The sequence below is a fragment of the Corvus hawaiiensis genome, chromosome 6 (genome assembly GCF_020740725.1).
Source record: "Corvus hawaiiensis isolate bCorHaw1 chromosome 6, bCorHaw1.pri.cur, whole genome shotgun sequence".
Taxonomy (NCBI): Eukaryota; Metazoa; Chordata; class Aves; order Passeriformes; family Corvidae; genus Corvus; species Corvus hawaiiensis.
In genome coordinates this window covers 65,467,928-65,485,346 of record NC_063218.1, presented here as the reverse complement: position 1 = coordinate 65,485,346, position 17,419 = coordinate 65,467,928, and the positions used below count along the sequence as shown (strand labels likewise).

General features: G+C 61.7%; 2 protein-coding genes across 3 annotated transcripts; both read right to left on the bottom strand.

Annotated features, from left to right (window-relative positions):
- Positions 1–1,715: 1,715 nt before the first annotated feature.
- LRRC55 (leucine rich repeat containing 55) lies at positions 1,716–3,939 on the bottom strand. The gene is made up of 2 exons (XM_048306815.1): positions 3,311–3,939; positions 1,716–3,224 (listed from the first exon to the last, which is right to left on the bottom strand). The coding sequence occupies exons 1-2, from the start codon at positions 3,918–3,920 to the stop codon at positions 2,989–2,991; spliced, it is 846 nt and encodes a 281-aa protein (XP_048162772.1). The 5' UTR covers positions 3,921–3,939; the 3' UTR covers positions 1,716–2,988.
- A 3,035-nt stretch (positions 3,940–6,974) lies between these two features.
- LOC125327277 (inner centromere protein-like) lies at positions 6,975–17,415 on the bottom strand. Of its 2 annotated transcripts, none has more exons than XM_048306662.1 (20): positions 17,379–17,415; positions 17,086–17,224; positions 16,823–16,936; positions 15,063–15,745; positions 14,071–14,122; positions 13,503–13,536; positions 13,157–13,256; positions 12,600–12,687; positions 11,967–12,102; positions 11,803–11,895; positions 11,682–11,693; positions 11,104–11,213; positions 10,864–10,975; positions 10,097–10,207; positions 9,748–9,869; positions 9,484–9,562; positions 8,601–8,702; positions 8,320–8,406; positions 7,617–7,773; positions 6,975–7,270 (listed from the first exon to the last, which is right to left on the bottom strand). In XM_048306662.1, exons 2-20 carry the CDS (start codon positions 17,214–17,216, stop codon positions 7,083–7,085), a joined length of 2,511 nt encoding a protein of 836 aa, XP_048162619.1. In that variant the 5' UTR covers positions 17,217–17,224; positions 17,379–17,415; the 3' UTR covers positions 6,975–7,082. The 2 variants fall into 2 exon arrangements, with proteins under 2 accessions (XP_048162619.1, XP_048162620.1); XM_048306663.1 differs by having other exon boundaries at positions 10,097–10,192.
- Between the last annotated feature and the right edge of the window lie 4 nt (positions 17,416–17,419).

Genomic DNA, 17,419 nt, shown 5'->3' with positions numbered 1-17,419 from the left:
CCCCCGGGAGCCCCCCCGTCCGCTTTTCCAAGCTGCCAAACGGGATGTTCACCCCCCCGCCCCCCGATCTCCCCCCGCCTCGCATCCCGCCCGGGGGTGCCGAAATAATCTGGTGGTGCTAAGGATGTCCCCGGGCGTCCCCTTTGAAGTGACCTCCGTGTTTACAGCCCGGCTCGGGCTCCTTCACACCTCCCGCCCCGAAGCAAACGGAGGGGGGGACCCGCGTGGGTGGGGGGGCTCAGCTCCCGTTTGTGCCGGGAAAACGCGGATTTGCCAAAGCCGCGGGAAAGCTTTGCCACCGCACCCAGGGCTCAGAAACTTTTGTCACTGTGGGGCGGGGGCGGCGGCTGCCGGGGGTGACATTTGGGGGCGGTGCCTGCCTCGGCGTGTCCCCACCGTGCCGAATCCTGGGTGACCCACCCGACAGCCTTTGGGGGCCGGTTCGCCCCCAGGTGAGGGGACCCCCGAGGGTGACCCTGCAGGACCCCCGAGGAGGGGACCGAGGGGGAGGACGGAGAGAGGAAAAGGGGTGGAAAACAAGGTGGGGGGACAATTTGGGTGGGGGGGGAGGTTTGGGATGGGAGGTGGGATTGGATGGGTGGGTGGACGGATGGAAATGCTGGGAGGGAAGGAAAGACGGGCGCACGGAAAGAGAGGTGGATGGACGGACATACGGGAGGGCAGGCAGGGCAGTGCCAGGGTTTGGGGGTGCCCCGGGCGCTAGGGGTGGGCGCTGGGGGCCACTGTCCGGCCGCTGCCCCCATCCCTCCCCCGGGGCCGCCGGCGCGGCCGGACGCGGCACAGCTGCTGCCCGACCTCTGGGCTCCGGCCAGGCGGGACGGGCCCCGCGTCCCCCCCGCGGGAGGGGGTCCCGGGCAGGGGGGGACGCGGGGGTGACCCGGCGGCCACAGCTGGGCCCCGCCGGGGCCGGGAGATGCTGCCGGAGGAATAACAGGAAGCGCCGGAGGGAAAAGCACGGCTGATGCCTTCTGCAGGCTGCGGGACGGGGGTGTCTGTCACACGCATGTCCCTGTCACACACACACAGCGTCCCCCCATGCCCCTGTCGCACGCACACAGCGTCCCCCCGCCACGCGCGTGTCCCGGCCCCGGCTGCGCTGACGCTCTTTATTGTCGAGGTTTGGCGCTGAAAAAGTGCCCCGTGGTACAAAACCCGCGGTTACAAAACGTACAAAGAGCGGGGTCGGGGGAGAAGAGAGAGAAACGGAAAGGAAAAGGGAAAGGGAAAAGGGAAAGGGAAAGGAAAGAAAAGGAAAAGAGAAGAAAAGAGAAGAAAAAAGAAAAGAAAAGTAAAGAAAAAAGAAAAGAAAAGAAAAGAAAAGAAAAGAAAAGAAAAGAAAAGAAAAGAAAAGAAAAGAAAAAAGAAAAGAAAAGAAAAGAAAAGAAAAGAAAAGAAAAGAAAAGAAAAGAAAAGAAAAGAAAAGAAAAGAAAAGAAAAGAAAAGAAAAAAGAAAAGAAAAAAGAAAAGAAAAGAAAAGAAAAGAAAAGAAAAGAAAAGAAAAGAAAAGAAAAGAAAAAAGAAAAAAGAAAAGCATCCAAGAAGACAAGGGGAAGAAAGGAAAGGAAAGGAAAGGAAAGGAAAGGAAAGGAAAGGAAAGGAAAGGAAAGGAAAGGAAAGGAAAGGAAAGGAAAGGAAAGGAAAGGAAAGGAAAGGAAAGGAAAGGAAAGGAGAAACAATAAAATAAAAAGACAAGAAACAAAAGAGAAGGAAAATAAAACGTAATTATAAATATAAAAAGAAGAGAGTGAGGATGAGGCAGAGGAAGGAGCCGGTGGGATGCAGGCGGATGCTCCGTGCCCGTGTGGCTGGCCCGGGGGTGCAGGAGTTGTGAGGGGTGCAGGGGGTGTGGAGCGGGGGGGCGGTCCTTGGACTCACTGAAAGGAAAATAATAAAAACCCAGAGAAAACAGAGAAGGCAGAGGTCAGGTTCCCTTTCCCGGGGGCAGCGCTGGGGCTGGGGTGCAGCTGGAGCCCTTTTGGGGTGGGCTGGGGTTACACCAAACCCCTCCCCCCATGCACGCAGCCTCCACGGGGGACAGGGGAAGGGACAAAGCAGCCCCCGGGCGACCCCAGCCCCGAGCCCCAAGCCCCAAGCCCCGATCCCCACCTGATGTGCTCCCACAGTGACGGGGGGACGCGGGCACCAGGGACAGGTGACACCGGCACCCGGCTGGACAGAGGGTCTCGCTGGCTTTCCGCTTTTTGCTTTTTTTTTCTTTTTTTTGCCCGTTTTTAGAGCTCCTTCCACCTCCCAACCCTCCCCCAGGGCGGGCAACGCTGGCGCCCGGTTTGGCCCCGAAGAGGAGGGAGAAGTCATCCCTGGGAGATGCAATCCCTGGACGGGGCCATCCTTGGGAGATCCCATCCCCTGGAGATGTCACAGCCCATCCCACCACCAGGCTCGGTGGTGCCGGTGCTGCCCCAGCGCATCCCGGCGTCACCAGCGAGGCGCAGGCATGCCCTGGAGCAGCGGTGCCGAGCTGGGCGTCAGCACCACTTCCTGCCCCCCTGGATTTCTGGGGAGGCTGGAGAGCGTGGGCAGGATTTGGGGGGGCTCCAGCGGTGCTGCTTTGGGGCTGAAAGCGGGGATTTCCTCGGTGCCCCCAGGAGAGCAACTGCGATCCCCAAGGCACACAGAGGCCGCGGGGGTCTCTGTCTCTCCCAGGCAGAGGTGGAGGGGTTCCCAGGGGATTCCCAAGTGGCTGCCTCAACCAGTCCTGGGCAGCGGGAACAGCACAGGAGGGGGACCAAGCTCACGGTGATGGGGGGTGCAAAAACTCCCCACTTTGGGGCAAAAGGAAGCGGGGCTGTCCCCTGGTGTCCCCGGCGTCTCGAGGGCCACCCCGGCGCGGGGGGGCAGCGGGAGGGGACGCGGACAAGGCACAGTCTGGTGTCCCCGCGGGGGCGGCCGGGCCAGGGGGTGGCCGGGGCGGGGGTCTATCGGCGGCGGTGGCGGCGGCGGCGGTCCCTAAACGTCCTCGTCCTCGCTGGCCTTGCTCCAGCGGTGGCAGCAGTTGGCCGTGATGCCCAGCAGGAAGTTGGTGGCCACCGAGGCGATGGAGACGACGAAGCCGACGAAGGCGATGAAGAGATAGTCGTCGAGGGTCAGCGTGAGGTGGCAGGCCTGGAAGCTCTCCTCGGTCAGCGACAGCAGCGGGGCCCCCGCCAGCTCCGGGGGAGCCCAGCACTCCGCCTGCTGCGAATCTGCGGGACGGAGGGATGGCGTCAGCCCGGCCGCCGGCCCCCCGCATGGGATGGGGCACGGTGGGGGGGGTCCCGGCAGCACCTACCCGAGGAGCAGCGCTGGATGCGCCCCCGCAGCCACTTGAGCAGGGGCTCCATGGCACAGCCGCAGAGCCAGGGGTTGCCCCCCAGGCGCAGCCCCACCAGGCCGGGCAGCCCCTCCAGGGCGTCGAGGCTGAGGGCGGCCAGGCCGCCGTAGCTGAGGTCCAGCTCGCGCAGCTGGGCCAGGCCGCGGAAGGCCTGGGGGTGGACGCGGCGCAGCCCCGGGTTGTGGCTGAGGTCGAGGCGCAGCAGCGCGCTGGCCTCGCGGAACATGTCGGCGGGCACCAGGCTGAAGTTGTTGTAGCTGAGGTCCAGGTGCGCCAGGCGCCGGGCGCCGCGGAACAGCCCGGCCGGCAGCGCCGCCAGCGAGTTGTTGCGCAGGTCGAGGGCGCGCAGCTGCCCGTAGCAGCCCAGGTAGCCCGGCGGGATGCTGGCGATGCGGTTGTGGGCCAGGCTCAGGTTGCCGGTGTCCAGCGGCAGCTCGGGGGGCACGGAGAAGAGGCGCTGCCCGCTGCAGTCCACCGCCTGCCCGCGGCAGCTGCACAGCACCGGGCAGCCCGCGCCCGCCGCCGCCACCGCCGCCGCCGCCGCCACCAGCCAGGGGCCCAGCAGCATGGCCTCGTGGCCGCGGCCCTCACGGGGCGCCGGGGGCCATCCCGCCCGCCCGCTCGCTCACGCCCGGCGCTGCCGGCGGCCGGCCGCGGGGCCGGGCTCGCGGCGGTCACAGCGACGTCCCCGGCATCCCGGCGGCATCCGGGGGGCAACGCCGAGCCCTCCGGGGGCAGCGGCGGCGCCGGCGTCGGGCCGTCAGCAGCCGCCTGCGAGGGAGAGCAGCGCGGGGAAGCCGTGCCGGCCGCACGCCCCGCCGGGGGGGGCCGCAGCTGTTGCAGCCCGAGGTGGCCTCGGGGGCACCCACACCCTCCCCGTGCCCCCCGGGCCGGGGCCACTCCTCCAAGCATCCCCCGGGGATTTCAGGCAGGAAAGGGCCCCCCAGTCCTGCTGACCTTGGCCAGCCCATCCTGGCTGGTGGTGGGCAGAGCAGAGGTGCTGCTCCGGGCCCCCCCGCCAGCCCCCGCCGGCCCCCCGCCGCCACGAGCTGAGCCCGGTGCCAGGGATACCCTCCCGGCCTCTCTGCTGGGGGAAGATCCCCGTTCCCTGCACCCGCCGGGGTCCCCCCAGGCCTGCCCTCGCCCCCCACCATCCGACCGTGTCTGGCTCCATCCTCCCTCGCCCGCAACCCCCCAGCTCCATCCTCTCCCACCGGCCCAGCTTGCCCCGGTCACTCCCCATCCCCACAGCCCCCCGACCCCTGAGGTGGGGCCGGGGTGCCTCGGGGTACTCACTGGGGGGGAGCAGGGCCTGGCTGCCTGCGGTGATGGGGGGGTCCTCCTGAGTGGCGATGTAGGGGGCTCCGGACGGTGATGGGGGGGTCCCCGGTGGCCGCCCACACCCCGGAGGCCGTCAAGTCGGGAGCTGGGCTCCGGCAGCGGCGGCCAAGGCTGCTGCGAGCCTGGCGATGGGAGCAGGTCTTTCCCCACCTCCTTCCTCCCCTCCTCCTCCTCGTCCTCCCTTGTCTCTCTCTTTCTCTGTCTCTTTTTTTTTTTTTTTTTTCCTCTTTTTTTCCTTAGGGCCAGATACTGACGTGTCGGTGTCTCTTAGCAACTGCCTCCACATCTCTGAGCAACAGGAGAGCGGGATGCGGAGCCGCCGAGCCAGGGAGACAGCGGCGGGCGGAGGTGCCCCCGCCCCAGGGACCTCCTGCCCGGGCCGGGGGACCCGCACCCGCACGGCCCAGGCACCCGGCAGGGATGCAGCAGGAAGAGGGGTGGCATCCTGCTCCCCTGCCCCGGTCCCCAGCCCTCCCACACTCTCCCAGCCCCGGGAAGCATCCTCGTGGGATGGGGTGAATCAGGGGTTCCCAGGCGCTGAAAACAGAAACAGATGACGTGGCGGCAGAGGGGAGAAACGAGGCAGCCGGGATCCAAGGGGAGCTCGGGGATCCAAAGGCAGCGCTGGGATCCAAGGGGCACGGCCACCGCCCTGTGCTCCCGCTGTGCTCACAGCCCTGGAAAATGCCTCAGGCTGGCATGGACTACTTTGCTTCATGCGAGCTGAAGCATTCCCTTTCCCTTCTCCGTTTGGAGAGATACGGTGGGGTCAGCCGCCTGCCCCCTCCCACCTGAGAACGGCCCTTTGGGATCACAGGGATGCCCACGGTTTGCTCTGGGAATGCTGCAACACCATGGCTCCAGCATTTCTAGGAAGGAGGCACTTCCACAGCCAGCCCGCCCACGTCCAGGGGATCCCTGCTCAGTTCCCTCCTGCTGATTTCATGGAGCTGCTCCTTTTTCCAGCTGGCACTGGCAGCCCAATGCTGGTGCTGGGGGGGCCTTTTGCTCCCCACATCCCATGGGATGGAGCCTCCCTGGTGCGGTGCTGGCAGACAGACGGCACAGCCGCCTCTCCTGGGGTGGCATTAACCAGCGCTGCTCCAGGCTCACGGAGAGCTCCTGGAGCGTGAGGCCCGGGCTCCCAGCGGGCTCCGGGAGCCAAGCAGAGCCAGCGGCAGCACAGACACCTCATTAGCGCTCAGCCCGGAGCCTGCCAGCGCATCCCTGCCAGCAGCTGTTGGCGCCGAGGTTTTTTCCACTCCCCCCCTGTTCCGGGCTCCTCTGGCACCAGAGAAACAGGGGAATTGTCCTGACTGGGGCTGGGCTGGAGCAGAGCTCGTGTCCTCCTCACCCAAGCCCCTGTGGAGGTGGCCATGGGGACAGGGTGGTGCGGGGCAGCGGCCCTGAGGCAGCCAGGGGCTGGATGCTGCCCTCGGGGCTGGGAGGGAGCCTGGCTGCCCTGCCCTGTGTTCCCCCTGCACGGCCCCCACTCCCTCCAAAAGGCATTCCTGGGCCACAGGTCGCCTTGGGTGAGCACTGGGTCCAGGAGTGAGCACTCCAAGTACTTCCAGCCCCTCTTGGTGGAAGGAGTGGCAGGACAGCTCCAGGGATTCTGGCTCCGAAAATCTACCTTAGAGCCAGAGCCTTTTCTCTTTGAATCCATCACTGCTCCCATCACTCCCTGTGCATCCAGGCTTGGAAAAGGAGGAAGGAAGGAGTAGGAGGGGTGCAGCTCTGCTGCTGAGGGTGGGGGGGATGCAAAGCTGCAGCACTGACCTCCCCTCCCTCACTCTTCCCAAGCCCCTGCTCTCAACTGACCCCAGCTCCTGCTCAAGAGAGGCTAGACACTGATCCTGCCACAACAGGATCCAGAGCTGAGCCTGGGCTTCCTTTTTCCATTAGAAAAGAAAGGTGATGAGGCATTAGCCACTGCTTAAAGTGTCCAGGGAGATTTTTCCAACAGCAGGAAGAAGATTCTGGCTCAGACTACGCTGAGTGCACAGGAATTGTTGAAGGAAGAGGAAGTGTAGATCATTAAGATAGTAAAGACAGAGAAACACAAATATAGTAAATAGATTAAAAAAGTGTTACAAAAACATTACCTGATCTTCCCTATAGCAAGGTCCAAGCTTCCTTGTGTGAGGGAATATCCTAAGTGAATAGGAAATGAGGCAGAATAAAAAAATATCTCTGGTTGCAGGGTAGTATCTGTGATTTCTGCAAGGCCAAGGGCACCGCCGCCACCAGGGTGTGAGAAAGGAGACACACCCACCGAGTGTTGGACTTTATTAAACAACTTTATTTCTGTACAAAAGAAGGAAAAAAAGTTAAAATCGTAAATACAGTAGAACACACAGTCCCTAGAGACCCCTTCCTGTGCCTTGGCTCAGCTCTGGAAGGTGCAGGAGGGGCCGGGCGGGGAGTGCCACACGGCCGAGCTGGTGCGCTTGAAGTAGCGGGGTTTGCTCTTGTAGAAGATGTGCTCCAGCCTGGGGCTGGGGATGGCCCCGAACAGCGCGTCCACGTCCACCGGGTGGTAGTACTGGTGCACGATGGTCTGCTGGAGCTGCGCCCCTGCGGGAGCAACGAGAACACCGCACGCATGGATGCAGGCCCCGCCTCAGCCCTTCCCTTCCCCTCTGAGAACCCACGAGCCGCGCAGGAGGGGTGGGACATCGCCCAAAGCCACCACAGCTCGCCGCTCCTCGGGATCTGGGGCTGTCCCCCCTTCCTGCTGAGAGGACTCTGGTTTCACCTCAGCCCAGGAAGCGGTGCTGACCCCCTCAGCACGCAGCGCTGGGAGCTGCCAGTGCTTCCAGAGGTGCACCCGCTCCTGGACTGCGCTTTGGGATGGCTCCAAGCGAGGCTGGAGAGCTCCAGCGCAGGAGGGAAAGGAAGCCAGGCCAGAGCTGGCACCTACCATCGGCCCAGGCAGGGATGGGCTTCCGAGGGTTGCTCTCGTCATCGGTGGAGTCGTCACTGTTCAGATCCAGCCCGTAGCTGTTCTCATCAGCCGGGGGCGACCCTGGCTCCTGAGCACCCTGCGGGGACCCGAGGCAGGAGGTGGAGAGGGATTCCTGAAACCGAACAGAGCAGTGTCACGAGCAAGGGAAGCAGCTCTGCCATGGCTGGGATGGCCGCCAGAGCCCCACGGCGCTCAGATCCTGAACCACCACCACGAAACCGTCACCGGGCTCCGCGCCTCGACGCCCGCTCTTAGCGCTCCCTCGCCTCCTGTCTTCCGTGGAAAAGCCTGGGAAAGGCACACTGTGCGTGTCCCAGCACTCAACTCTACACCCGAACCCTCCCACACAGTCGGCTTTCCCTCGCGGGAGCTCTGACACAGCGCGGATGGAGCCCCAGCCCCAGGGCAGACTCTCGGCGGCGGCGGCAGCGTTCCCTCCCGGCTCCGAGCAGCCTCCGCCGCCGCTCTGCCCGGGGACGGCTCCGCAGCGGCTGCCCAGGGCCCTCCTGCGGCCGCTTCCAGCATCTTTCCCGTCACCGACCACTTGTTTTCCCGTCGGATCCCCCGCGTCGAGCGCTGCGGTGGCTCCGAGCCGCGGGGGCCAAGTAGCCACAGTGGGCGGGGGCCACCCGAGGGCTGTGCCGGGGCCAGGGCTCACCATGACGGCTTCGCTCGGCTGCGTCCCCGGGGCTGCTGGTTGGAGGGGTTTTTGCTCCTCTCCCAGCCGCTGCTGACCGTCTGCCCCCTGTAAGAGGCGGGAATTCGGTCATTGCTCGCTCACACGGAACAGAGCTGTGTTCTCGGCAGCTCTGGCAACACCCAGCCCTCAGTGCCCCCGCGGCTTGTTCTACAGCAACAACCCCAAATCCCAGACTCCCAGATAATGCCATTCCTGTCTCTGCTCGGGTCCAGCCCGGCTCTCTGGAGCCCCACACTCACCCTCTCTGCTTGGAGCCAGATGTTAAGAGCTGGGAAAAAGGATTGTGGTGGTTCATATCTTTTCTCCGGCCCAAGGGGCAGCTCTTTGGGACTGTCTTTCCCCTAATAAAGGGAAAAAAACTCACTTCTCAAGATCCTTTTTGACCCAAACCACTCCTCCCAGAGTTTCCCCTCCTGTGCTGCTCAGCACTTGGAGTTCTACTTCCATTTTCTCCTGCCTGGAAAAGCTTTGCCAGGCTCATTCTGGCCCAGCTGCTGGCAGCACAGGGACGATTCAGACCTTAAATTAAATTTATACAGCACAAAAGAGTCCAAGTACCAGGAACTGAGGGAAGGAGTACAGCAGGAGCCCACAGAGGAGGAAGAATCAATCCTGAAGAGGAAGAACCTTTTGGGGCATTGATTTTTCACTAATGAAGCAATGAATTTAAGAGCAGAGAGCGAAAGCAAATGTTACTGTGATATTCCAAGACAACAACCCTGACTTTAAGCACCAACACTCTTTGTGTGAGTGCAAATGAAGTGACACAGAGCCGTGGGGCAGCTGAGGTTTGGTTTGGGGGTCGCGTCCTTTGGGCCTGGTGAGGAAATGTGGCAGGAAGACATGAATAAATCTCTAATTTCCATATTCATTTCAGGATCAGTGAATGTTCTTTGGGGTGTTCTTCCAAGTGCCATTTCAGGGCTGAGGGCTCACCTGCCCGCCAGGGAACCCCCAGCCCTTGGCTTGCTCCTGCACAGAGCCTCTGTACAGTAAGTCACTCATGTGACTGTACTTGATGCTCTAAACAACATCCCAGCAGCACAGCACGTGCAGAACACCTGACCCTGAACCCAGCCTGTGTGCTGCAGAGAGGCTGATCCCAGGACGCTCCAAGCCCACCTTGGTGGCCTTGCCAGCCAACGCCGCTGGCTCCCGCTGTGCTTGGGGGGGCTTCTCCTTCCCTCGCTGCTTGGGATCCCTGGGGAAAAGAGAGAATTTAGGGAGGGGAGCATGTCCATCTGTCCCTCACCCTCTCACAGCCTCCTGCTCCTGCCCTCCGACCTCCAGGCAGCCCCAGAGCCCAGTTCCAACACCACATTGACATCCACTGCTTCCCCATGCCCGTGGCCAACTCCCTGCTCCAGGATAGGCACCAGCTCACACCTCTCCTTTGCTTGTCCCAGCTGTTGCTGCTCCAGAAGGTTCTTCAGTTCCAAGACTTTCTTCCCTCTTTCCTTCCCTTCATCCTCTCTTCTCTGCAGTGGTTCTTGCTGCTCGTTTTCCTCCTGAGGAAGCAAGGGGAAAACCCCCTAAGCCTCCAGCAGCCAGGACTTGTCTCCCTTCTGTCCCAACCCAGCCTCAGCCACCTGGGCAGAGATCTGGCAGCCCAGACCCCAAAATCACTGTAGAAGCAGGTGGTGACCTGTCCCTGTCCCACCAGCCACACCAGCACAGCAGGTCCCTGCTACCCCTGTCCTTTTCCACATGCAGGAGGGCCCCGAGTTGCTCTTACCCCTCTCAGTGCTTTCTGCTTCCGTGCCTCTGCTTCCCCATGTTTCCTGGACGTTTTCCTCTTGCTCAGCTCCTCTGCCACCTTCTCTTCCCTCACCTGTGAGATGTGCACCTGGGAAAGCCTCACCTGTTGGCTCCACCGCTCCAAGGACACACCTCACAGCCTTGGAGGCAGGTCTGGAGCTTGGGATATCCCAGGCCCCCCGGAGGACCCAGCACCCAGCAGTGGGAGCGCTTTTGTCCGCTCAGGGCTTGGGAAGGGCTGAAAGGAACACGACTCCTTGTTTTCCAAGGCTGACCCTTTCCAAAGGTCTCTTCAGTCCAGCCCAAAACGAGCACCCAGAGACTGCTCAGGCTCCGGGCCCCCAGGCACGGCTGCCTCAGCCCTTCACAGCCGTAACACAGCAGCAGCACTGGCACGTGGCCACCAGCCCAGCCTGCCCCCCAAAAAGGGGCCAGGTCAGGCTCTGACACCCAAATCTGACCCAAATGCACCCCCAGCTGAGTCACACTCCAGTCTGAGCACATGGGCCTGGTGAGGCTGGCACCTGCAGGGCTGTGCCCAGAGCAGGCAGGGGCTGCCACGTTCCCCGAACGCAGAGCGGCGTGAACACGGCCTGTCCCAACAGGAACGTGCACAGGGATGGAGAACAAAAGCCTCCCCTTGTCAGGGGGGATTCTGGCATGCACGGACCTTGCCAGTGCCCTGCTCGCACCTCCTGGTCTCACAGCTCTGGGAGAGGCCCAAAGTCCACTCAGCCTTCTCACCTTCTCATCACTCTGCAGGATCTTCTGCTCCATCCGCCTTTTCTTCTTCTCCTCCATCTGCTCCGCGCGCTCCCGAGCCTGCAGGGCCTTCCTCAGGCGCTCTTCCCTCTTCCTGGGCGGCGCGTGGGCAAGAGGGGCCCGTTAGCTCTGCCTGCTCCCAGAGTGCTCATTCCAAGTGGGAGGCACGAGGCAAGTCTGTGCTGACCAGGGAAAGAGCCAGGGGAAAGGGGCCCAACTCACTGCTTCATTTCTGCCTGGCGCCGTCTCTTCTCCTCCTCCACTTTCTTCTTCCTCTGTTCCTCAGCCTCCTGCTTCTTGCGGAGGTTCTCCAGTCTCTGCCTCTCCTTCTCCTGAAGGGAGAAGGGTTCAGACTGTACCGGGTGCTGGGGGCTGTGTCCCCCCTCAGGCAGCCTGGTATATGCAGTCACTGTTGGAATCATTCACCTGGACACCGGGATGGGGAGGGAGCAGAAGGGGAGACAACACATACTCGGCAACAGGGATGATCCAATGCAAGCAGAGCTACAGGAGGGAAAAACCTCCATCCTTCAGCTGCAGAGAATATATTTAGAAAAGAACAGCACACCCCTGCTGTAGGTGACCACCTGTCCCAGGAGCCAGGAGAATGGTGGAGAGGGAGCACAGGGCAGCCTGGCTCAGAGGCCGGAAGCTCCCAGCAGTGCCCAGTCCCAGCAGAACACACCTGCACAGAGATCCTGTCACCTCACCACCCATGTGGCCAGAGGGCTGATGGATATTGGCGTGAGGGGAGAGTGTGGTCAGTGTGTCCAGCCCCACAGATAAGGTGTCATACTTACAACAAAGTCTCCCTGCAGAGAAAGGACATCAAGAACACGATTAAAGGTTTGGAAGCAACACCAGAACTCCCCTTCCCAGCACATGCAGCCCGTTCTCCTCCCCTGCCCCGACACAATGCACCTTCAGGTTGGGCCGGGTGGCAGTGCTGCGCTTGATGAAGTCCTTGATGCCACCCCCTTGTCCCTGCAGGAGGTTCTTCAGTGGCCTGACAGCCTGAGGAGAGAGAAGGGAGGGAGCTCAGGGCCTGCCTGGGACAGGGGGCACAGGGCTGTGGCACCACTCACCTTGCTGGACGGAGAGGGGGACGACGGAGCCTGGTTTGCCGAGGCCTTGTGCTTCTCATCCAAGGGGGAGAAGGGCCGGCCCCCCGGCTGCTGCCCGTGCCACAGGACACCCAGGGCTTGCTTGCAGCCTCTCACCCTGGTGGCAATTAGCAGGAGGGACATGAAGTGGCTGTCACACTCCCCAGAGGGATTTACTGGCTGCTTTACACTTCCCCCAAAACCCGCCCAGCAACATGCAGCGAGGAGACACCTCAGGTATTTCGGGAGTCAGGTCAGGCATTCCAGACACTCACACAGACAAATATAACCAGGTCAGCCACTCGCTCCCTGACCACCCCCTCAGGAGCCCTTGGAGTGGCCTTCCAGCTCTGAGCTAACTGTGATGGGGCTCCTCTGCTGGTCTGTGCAGGACCCTGGGTGCTCCTCCCCACACCAGACCCAGTCCCAGACCCAAGCAAGGCTCCACAAGTCACAAAGGAGTTCCAGGAGACAGCATCCGGCCAAAGGAGATTTCAGAGCTGCTGGAAGGGGAAGGCAGGGAAACACACCCCTTTTTAACACAAACGACTTAAAATGCTAAACCTGAGTCCCTCCAGACCCTGGCTCATCCCTGCTCCTTGCAGGGTCTCCTACCACATGCGGGAGGGATTCTCCTGGGACTTGGCACAGTGGGGCTGTTCCTGGCTCTTCTGGGGCTCACTGTTAGGATTTACATGGCTTCCTGTGGAGAAACCTGCAGTCAGTGCCACATGGGAGGCATCCAGCTCCCTCCAGGGACTCTTCCCTCCACTCCAGCTGCTTGTCAGCTCCTGCAGCTCCCACAGGGAACAAAAACCCCACCCAACTCCTCCTCCTTCCTCAGAGGCACAGAAAATAATCAGGACCTCTAAGTCTTCGTGTAAGGTGACCCCAGAGGGAAAGGGCGTGACGTTCTGCGGGAGATGCCAGCTCCAGGAGCTCCTTCCCCAATGTCCCCATGGCTTGGACACATTTATGTGTCCTTGCCCACCTAACTGGTGCCACCTCTTCAAGGAGGCACAAGCTTCACCTGGAAAACTTCCCTGAGCAGTCAGAACCGGTTCTGTTTCAACACAAATCCCACGTTTCCCAGGAATGCCCCTCCACCCTGACCCCTAGGTTGGTGTGTGCTGAGGGTTGCATGCAAGGAAAGCACGAGCACCTGAAGTTACCTGCAGCATTCCCTGCCTGCTGCTCCAGAGGGGACAGGTGCTGTGCAGGAGAGCTGGCAGCTCGGGGACTTGTGCTTGGAACGAGGGCATCTCGGGGAGCCTGCAGGGAAAGGGGACAAGCATTCCCTTAGCACAGCTCCTCCCAAGAACAAGGCTCCCAGGGACCTGCTGCCCTGGAAAAGCCAGCTGCTTGCTCGGATAGGGTCTGTTTCCCCTCCCAGCGAGGGCTGTGCTGGCTCATTTTGGGACACTGGCCACATCCCTGCATCCAGTGACAGCCTGAGTAAAGGTGCTGACTGAGCAAGAGGGCGTCCACACAGCCTGAGCATTGTTCCTTGGAACTCACCTTTTCCCTGGGGGAATTTGGCTCCAGCTCAGGCCTGTAAAGGGAAAAAAAACCCCACTTAAATAACTTGAATTCTCTCTGAAGGCGAGTTACTGGTGATGGAGGCAGCATATGGGACCCCAAGGGAGGTGCAGGCTCCTGAGCACATCCAGAGGCTGCTCCAGCCAGGCACACCAAGGCTGGGCTGTAAAGTCCTCTGAGGGGCTGTCCCACTGTGCTGCTGAACACCCCATGACCAGCTTCGGCCCCAGCAGTGGGTAAGGAGGGAGCTGCAGCAGCCTTGTGCTGTCCCCTTCCTTACCTGTCCCCTCTGCAGCCAGAGCAGACCTGACTGACCACCAGCATCCCGGGGCTAGTGGCAGCCAGGAATTCCAGGAACCCCAGGACACACCACCGCCCACCCCAGTGAAGGACTTCATCTCACTGTGCCTGAGCAGCACAACGTGAAATCTCATCCAGCCCCAGGTGACAGCAACACCCGAGCAGTCCCTGACAAAGCCTGTGACAGAAAAGCCACCTGGAGAGTGTCCTCACAGGGAATTCTGGGATCCCTTCCCACCGGCCTCACCTTGCGCCGCCGGTCGCATCTTCTTCCACAAACGCCTCCAAGGAGCTGTGACCTGGAGAGGAAAGCCTAAGTGGGGCTGGGGATTTCACTCCCAGGCTCCCAACAGCCACAGGGTGCACATGGAGGAGCTCAGGCCTCCTCCCAGGATTGCTCAGCTTTCCCCACCAGCACCACACCTCCCTCAAGTGCCACTGAAGCTGGAGTGGGCTGGGAAGGCAGAGCACCGAGGCAGCAGCTCTGCTGCCTGCAGCCTGCTCCAGCTGCCTGTGTCACAGCCAACACTCCCAGGCCATTGGCTGCAGCTCCTGCCTCCCTGCAGGCTCGGGTGCGGGGAGCCGGGGGGTTCGGGCTGATTCCAGACTCCTTCCACCCCCCCATCACACCCCTTCGCTCCAAGTGTTATAACAAATGCCTGGATACGGCGTGACTCAAGGCTGACAAAGCTGAATTCCAGAGGCCTCCATGCTCCGCCACAGCGGCAATGGTTTTGGAAAGCCCCAACAGCCAAACCCTGCCAGGAGCAGCAGGAGTGGAGGATACAAGGGATTCGGAGCTACCAGGAGCAGCCTGGGCTCCTGATCCCTGTTCCTCTGGTGACACAGCTAGTTTGAGTCTCTTCTATCCTCCCCCAAAAAGCATCTGAGCTCCTCTGCCCATTTCAGCCTCACTTCAGGGCTGCACTTTCAGCCCTATCGATTTTTTGGAGAGCTGGCAGATGCCATAAATGAAAGCCCTTCCCCAGGGAAGGCAGCAGTCTCTCCCGACCCACAGGCACACGTGGCTGGAACCAGCCTGGCCACGCTCTCCCTTCCACAATGGCGCTTTCTGCCCGCTCCCAGCCCGCGGACCCAACTCCGCCCGCTGCAGCAAAGCCCCGGCCTGAAGCCGCACCCCAGGAGCCCAGGAGGACAGGGAGACGTGGGGGAGCCGGAGCCAGGGACGAGCCGCTCCACACCACTCCATTCCCGCATGGAAGCGGCGCAGGGACTCACAGCTCACTCTGCTGGAGGCCGAGGAGGACTCTCGCGCCGCTGCCTTCCTGGCCATGGCCCTGCCGATGGATCTCCGGATCATGTTCTCCCTCCTGCTGGCCAGGGAGCATTTTGCCGCCAAGGAAGCCCTGCGGCTCTTGCAGGGGGCACCCACCCCGCTCCGGCGCCGCGTCCTGGATTGCTCTGTCGCGCTTTTCCCGGGGGAATCCTGGGAGAGCAGCGTCTCGAGGCCTTGGGGAGACCCATCTCCCTGGAGCGCAGCAGGATCGCCATTCCGAGCGGCCTTGGGAGTGGAGGTGCTGGCTCTCCCGGCGTCCTGCTCTCCATCCCTCCCCGGCTGCTCAGCCGGGATCCCAGGGACCTCCTGCAGCTCGGCCGCTGCGTCGCCCTCAGGAGGCGGCTGCTCCCCCAAAACCGCTGGAGGGGCTGCAACACCCCCAGCAGCGCCCTGGGGACACTCCTGGCAACCCAGATCCGCCACGGGAACATGTGCTTCCACAGGCTGCTTCCCGGGCAGAGCCGGGAGCTGGGGTGCGATGCCAGCCTGAGGTCCCGGAGCATGGCCGGGCACGGATGCATCCTGCCCCTCACAGCCAGGGCTGCGGGGCTGCTCCTGGCTCAGGCACCGCTGGGAATTCAGACTGAAAGACAGCAGCTTGACACCACTCCTCCTTCGGGACAACCTTAAAGGAGAAGAATTTCAAAGGAAGTGATGAAGGAGTCGTCTGCTCCCAAATAAGCTTCAGAGGGTAAAGCAGACTGTGTTAAAGGGAAGCTGCTGCTGGCTTCTCCACTGCACCGTTCCCCCTCATAGCTCATCCTGTCCCTGGGGGAGAGGCCCACGGACACAGCCCAGGCCGGGTATCCAAAGTCAGGTGTGGAGAAACGGGAGTGGGAAAGGTGTGCTTAGCCCTACGCCAAGAGCTGGGTTTAACCCCCAGCCTGGGAGCAGTGCCTGCAGAGGGACACACGGTGTGTCACCTTCCTGCTGACAGGCCTGGCTGCAGCAGCACAGCTTCCCAGGCCAAGTTTAAGCGAGGGAGAACACAAACAGGAGTTAGCTGGGCTGCTGCCCTGCAGAAGGCGTGACCTGAGCGCCCAGAGCAGGGCCCAGAGCTCTCCCCGCTGCGATCCGCAGTGCTGCTGCTCCCGCCCTCCCTCGCACACACACAAACCTCCCACGCTCCCGCTATTCCTGCTGCTCTCCCCACCCTCCCTGTCTGCTTCCTGACAGTCTCCTGGCTCTAACGCTTCCTCCTGTGGGCTTTTCACCACGGTTAGCACGATTTTAGTGCCCTAACACACCAACGGATCAGGTTTGGGCAGCTTCAAAAGTGCGGTGGTGCCTAAGCAAATCACTTGGAATTTCCACTTCAGCGCCTCGGGAAACCCTTGGAGCCTCCCTGCCTGCCAGCTCAAGACATGGTGCTGGGAACACATCCCTTTCCCAAGTTTTCCAGGCACTGACACAGGGACAGGGGGTGAACACCAGGAGCAGCAACCTCAGGCCAAAAGCCAAACCCAGTGAGACAAAACCCGCATCTAAACAGACAAGAAAATAGAATGTTTGTTGTTCTTTAACCAGGAAAAAAAAAAAAAAAAAAAAGTGAAGGAAAGCAGCCAACTTTACCCCAGACTGTCACCAGAATCCAAACAGTGATCAATCCCAATGTGCCCCTTTGATTACTCAGGGAATGCAGGCACTGTTTTGCTCCATCCAAACACCATGAGGCAGAGCCAGAGCAAGCTGACCCACCCACCTCCTCCTGCTCAGCTCCTTGCTTTCTTCCCTCATCCAGGAGGACTGCCTTTTCCTGGGCTTCCTCCTCTGCGATGGCGTTTTGGGCAAGAGCATGGGCTCATCCCTGAAGCTGCTGTGAGGCAGAAGAGGCAGAGCACAGATTGCTTCCCCCACTGCCCACACCAGTACTCCCAAAACAAGGGCAGGATGCGGCCCAAACGCACCCACACCCAGCTGGGAGCTCAGGTGGGCACAGAAGGGTCCCCTCAGGGCAGTCCCAACCTCTTGAGCATCCTCATGCCCTGCTCCTCCACCTCCCGCAGCCAGGCCAGGCGCTTGTGCTGGGCATCGCAGAGGAAGCGGGACAGCCTCAGCCGGCACACTTCCAGCAGCTGCTGGGGACCCTCAGCCATCGCCTTGCCTGGAACACAGAAGGGGAGGACGAAGCTGGTGGGCAGCCAGGACACCCCTCAGGGAGGGAAAGAGGGGTGCGGGCACCAGGGTGCTCCCGGGCACGGGGGGAACGTGAACACAGGCTGGGGTAGAGGTCCCGGGGGACCCTCCAGAGCACTCACTCGCCGCCTAACCAGAGCTGGAGCTGCTGCTGCTTCTTCTG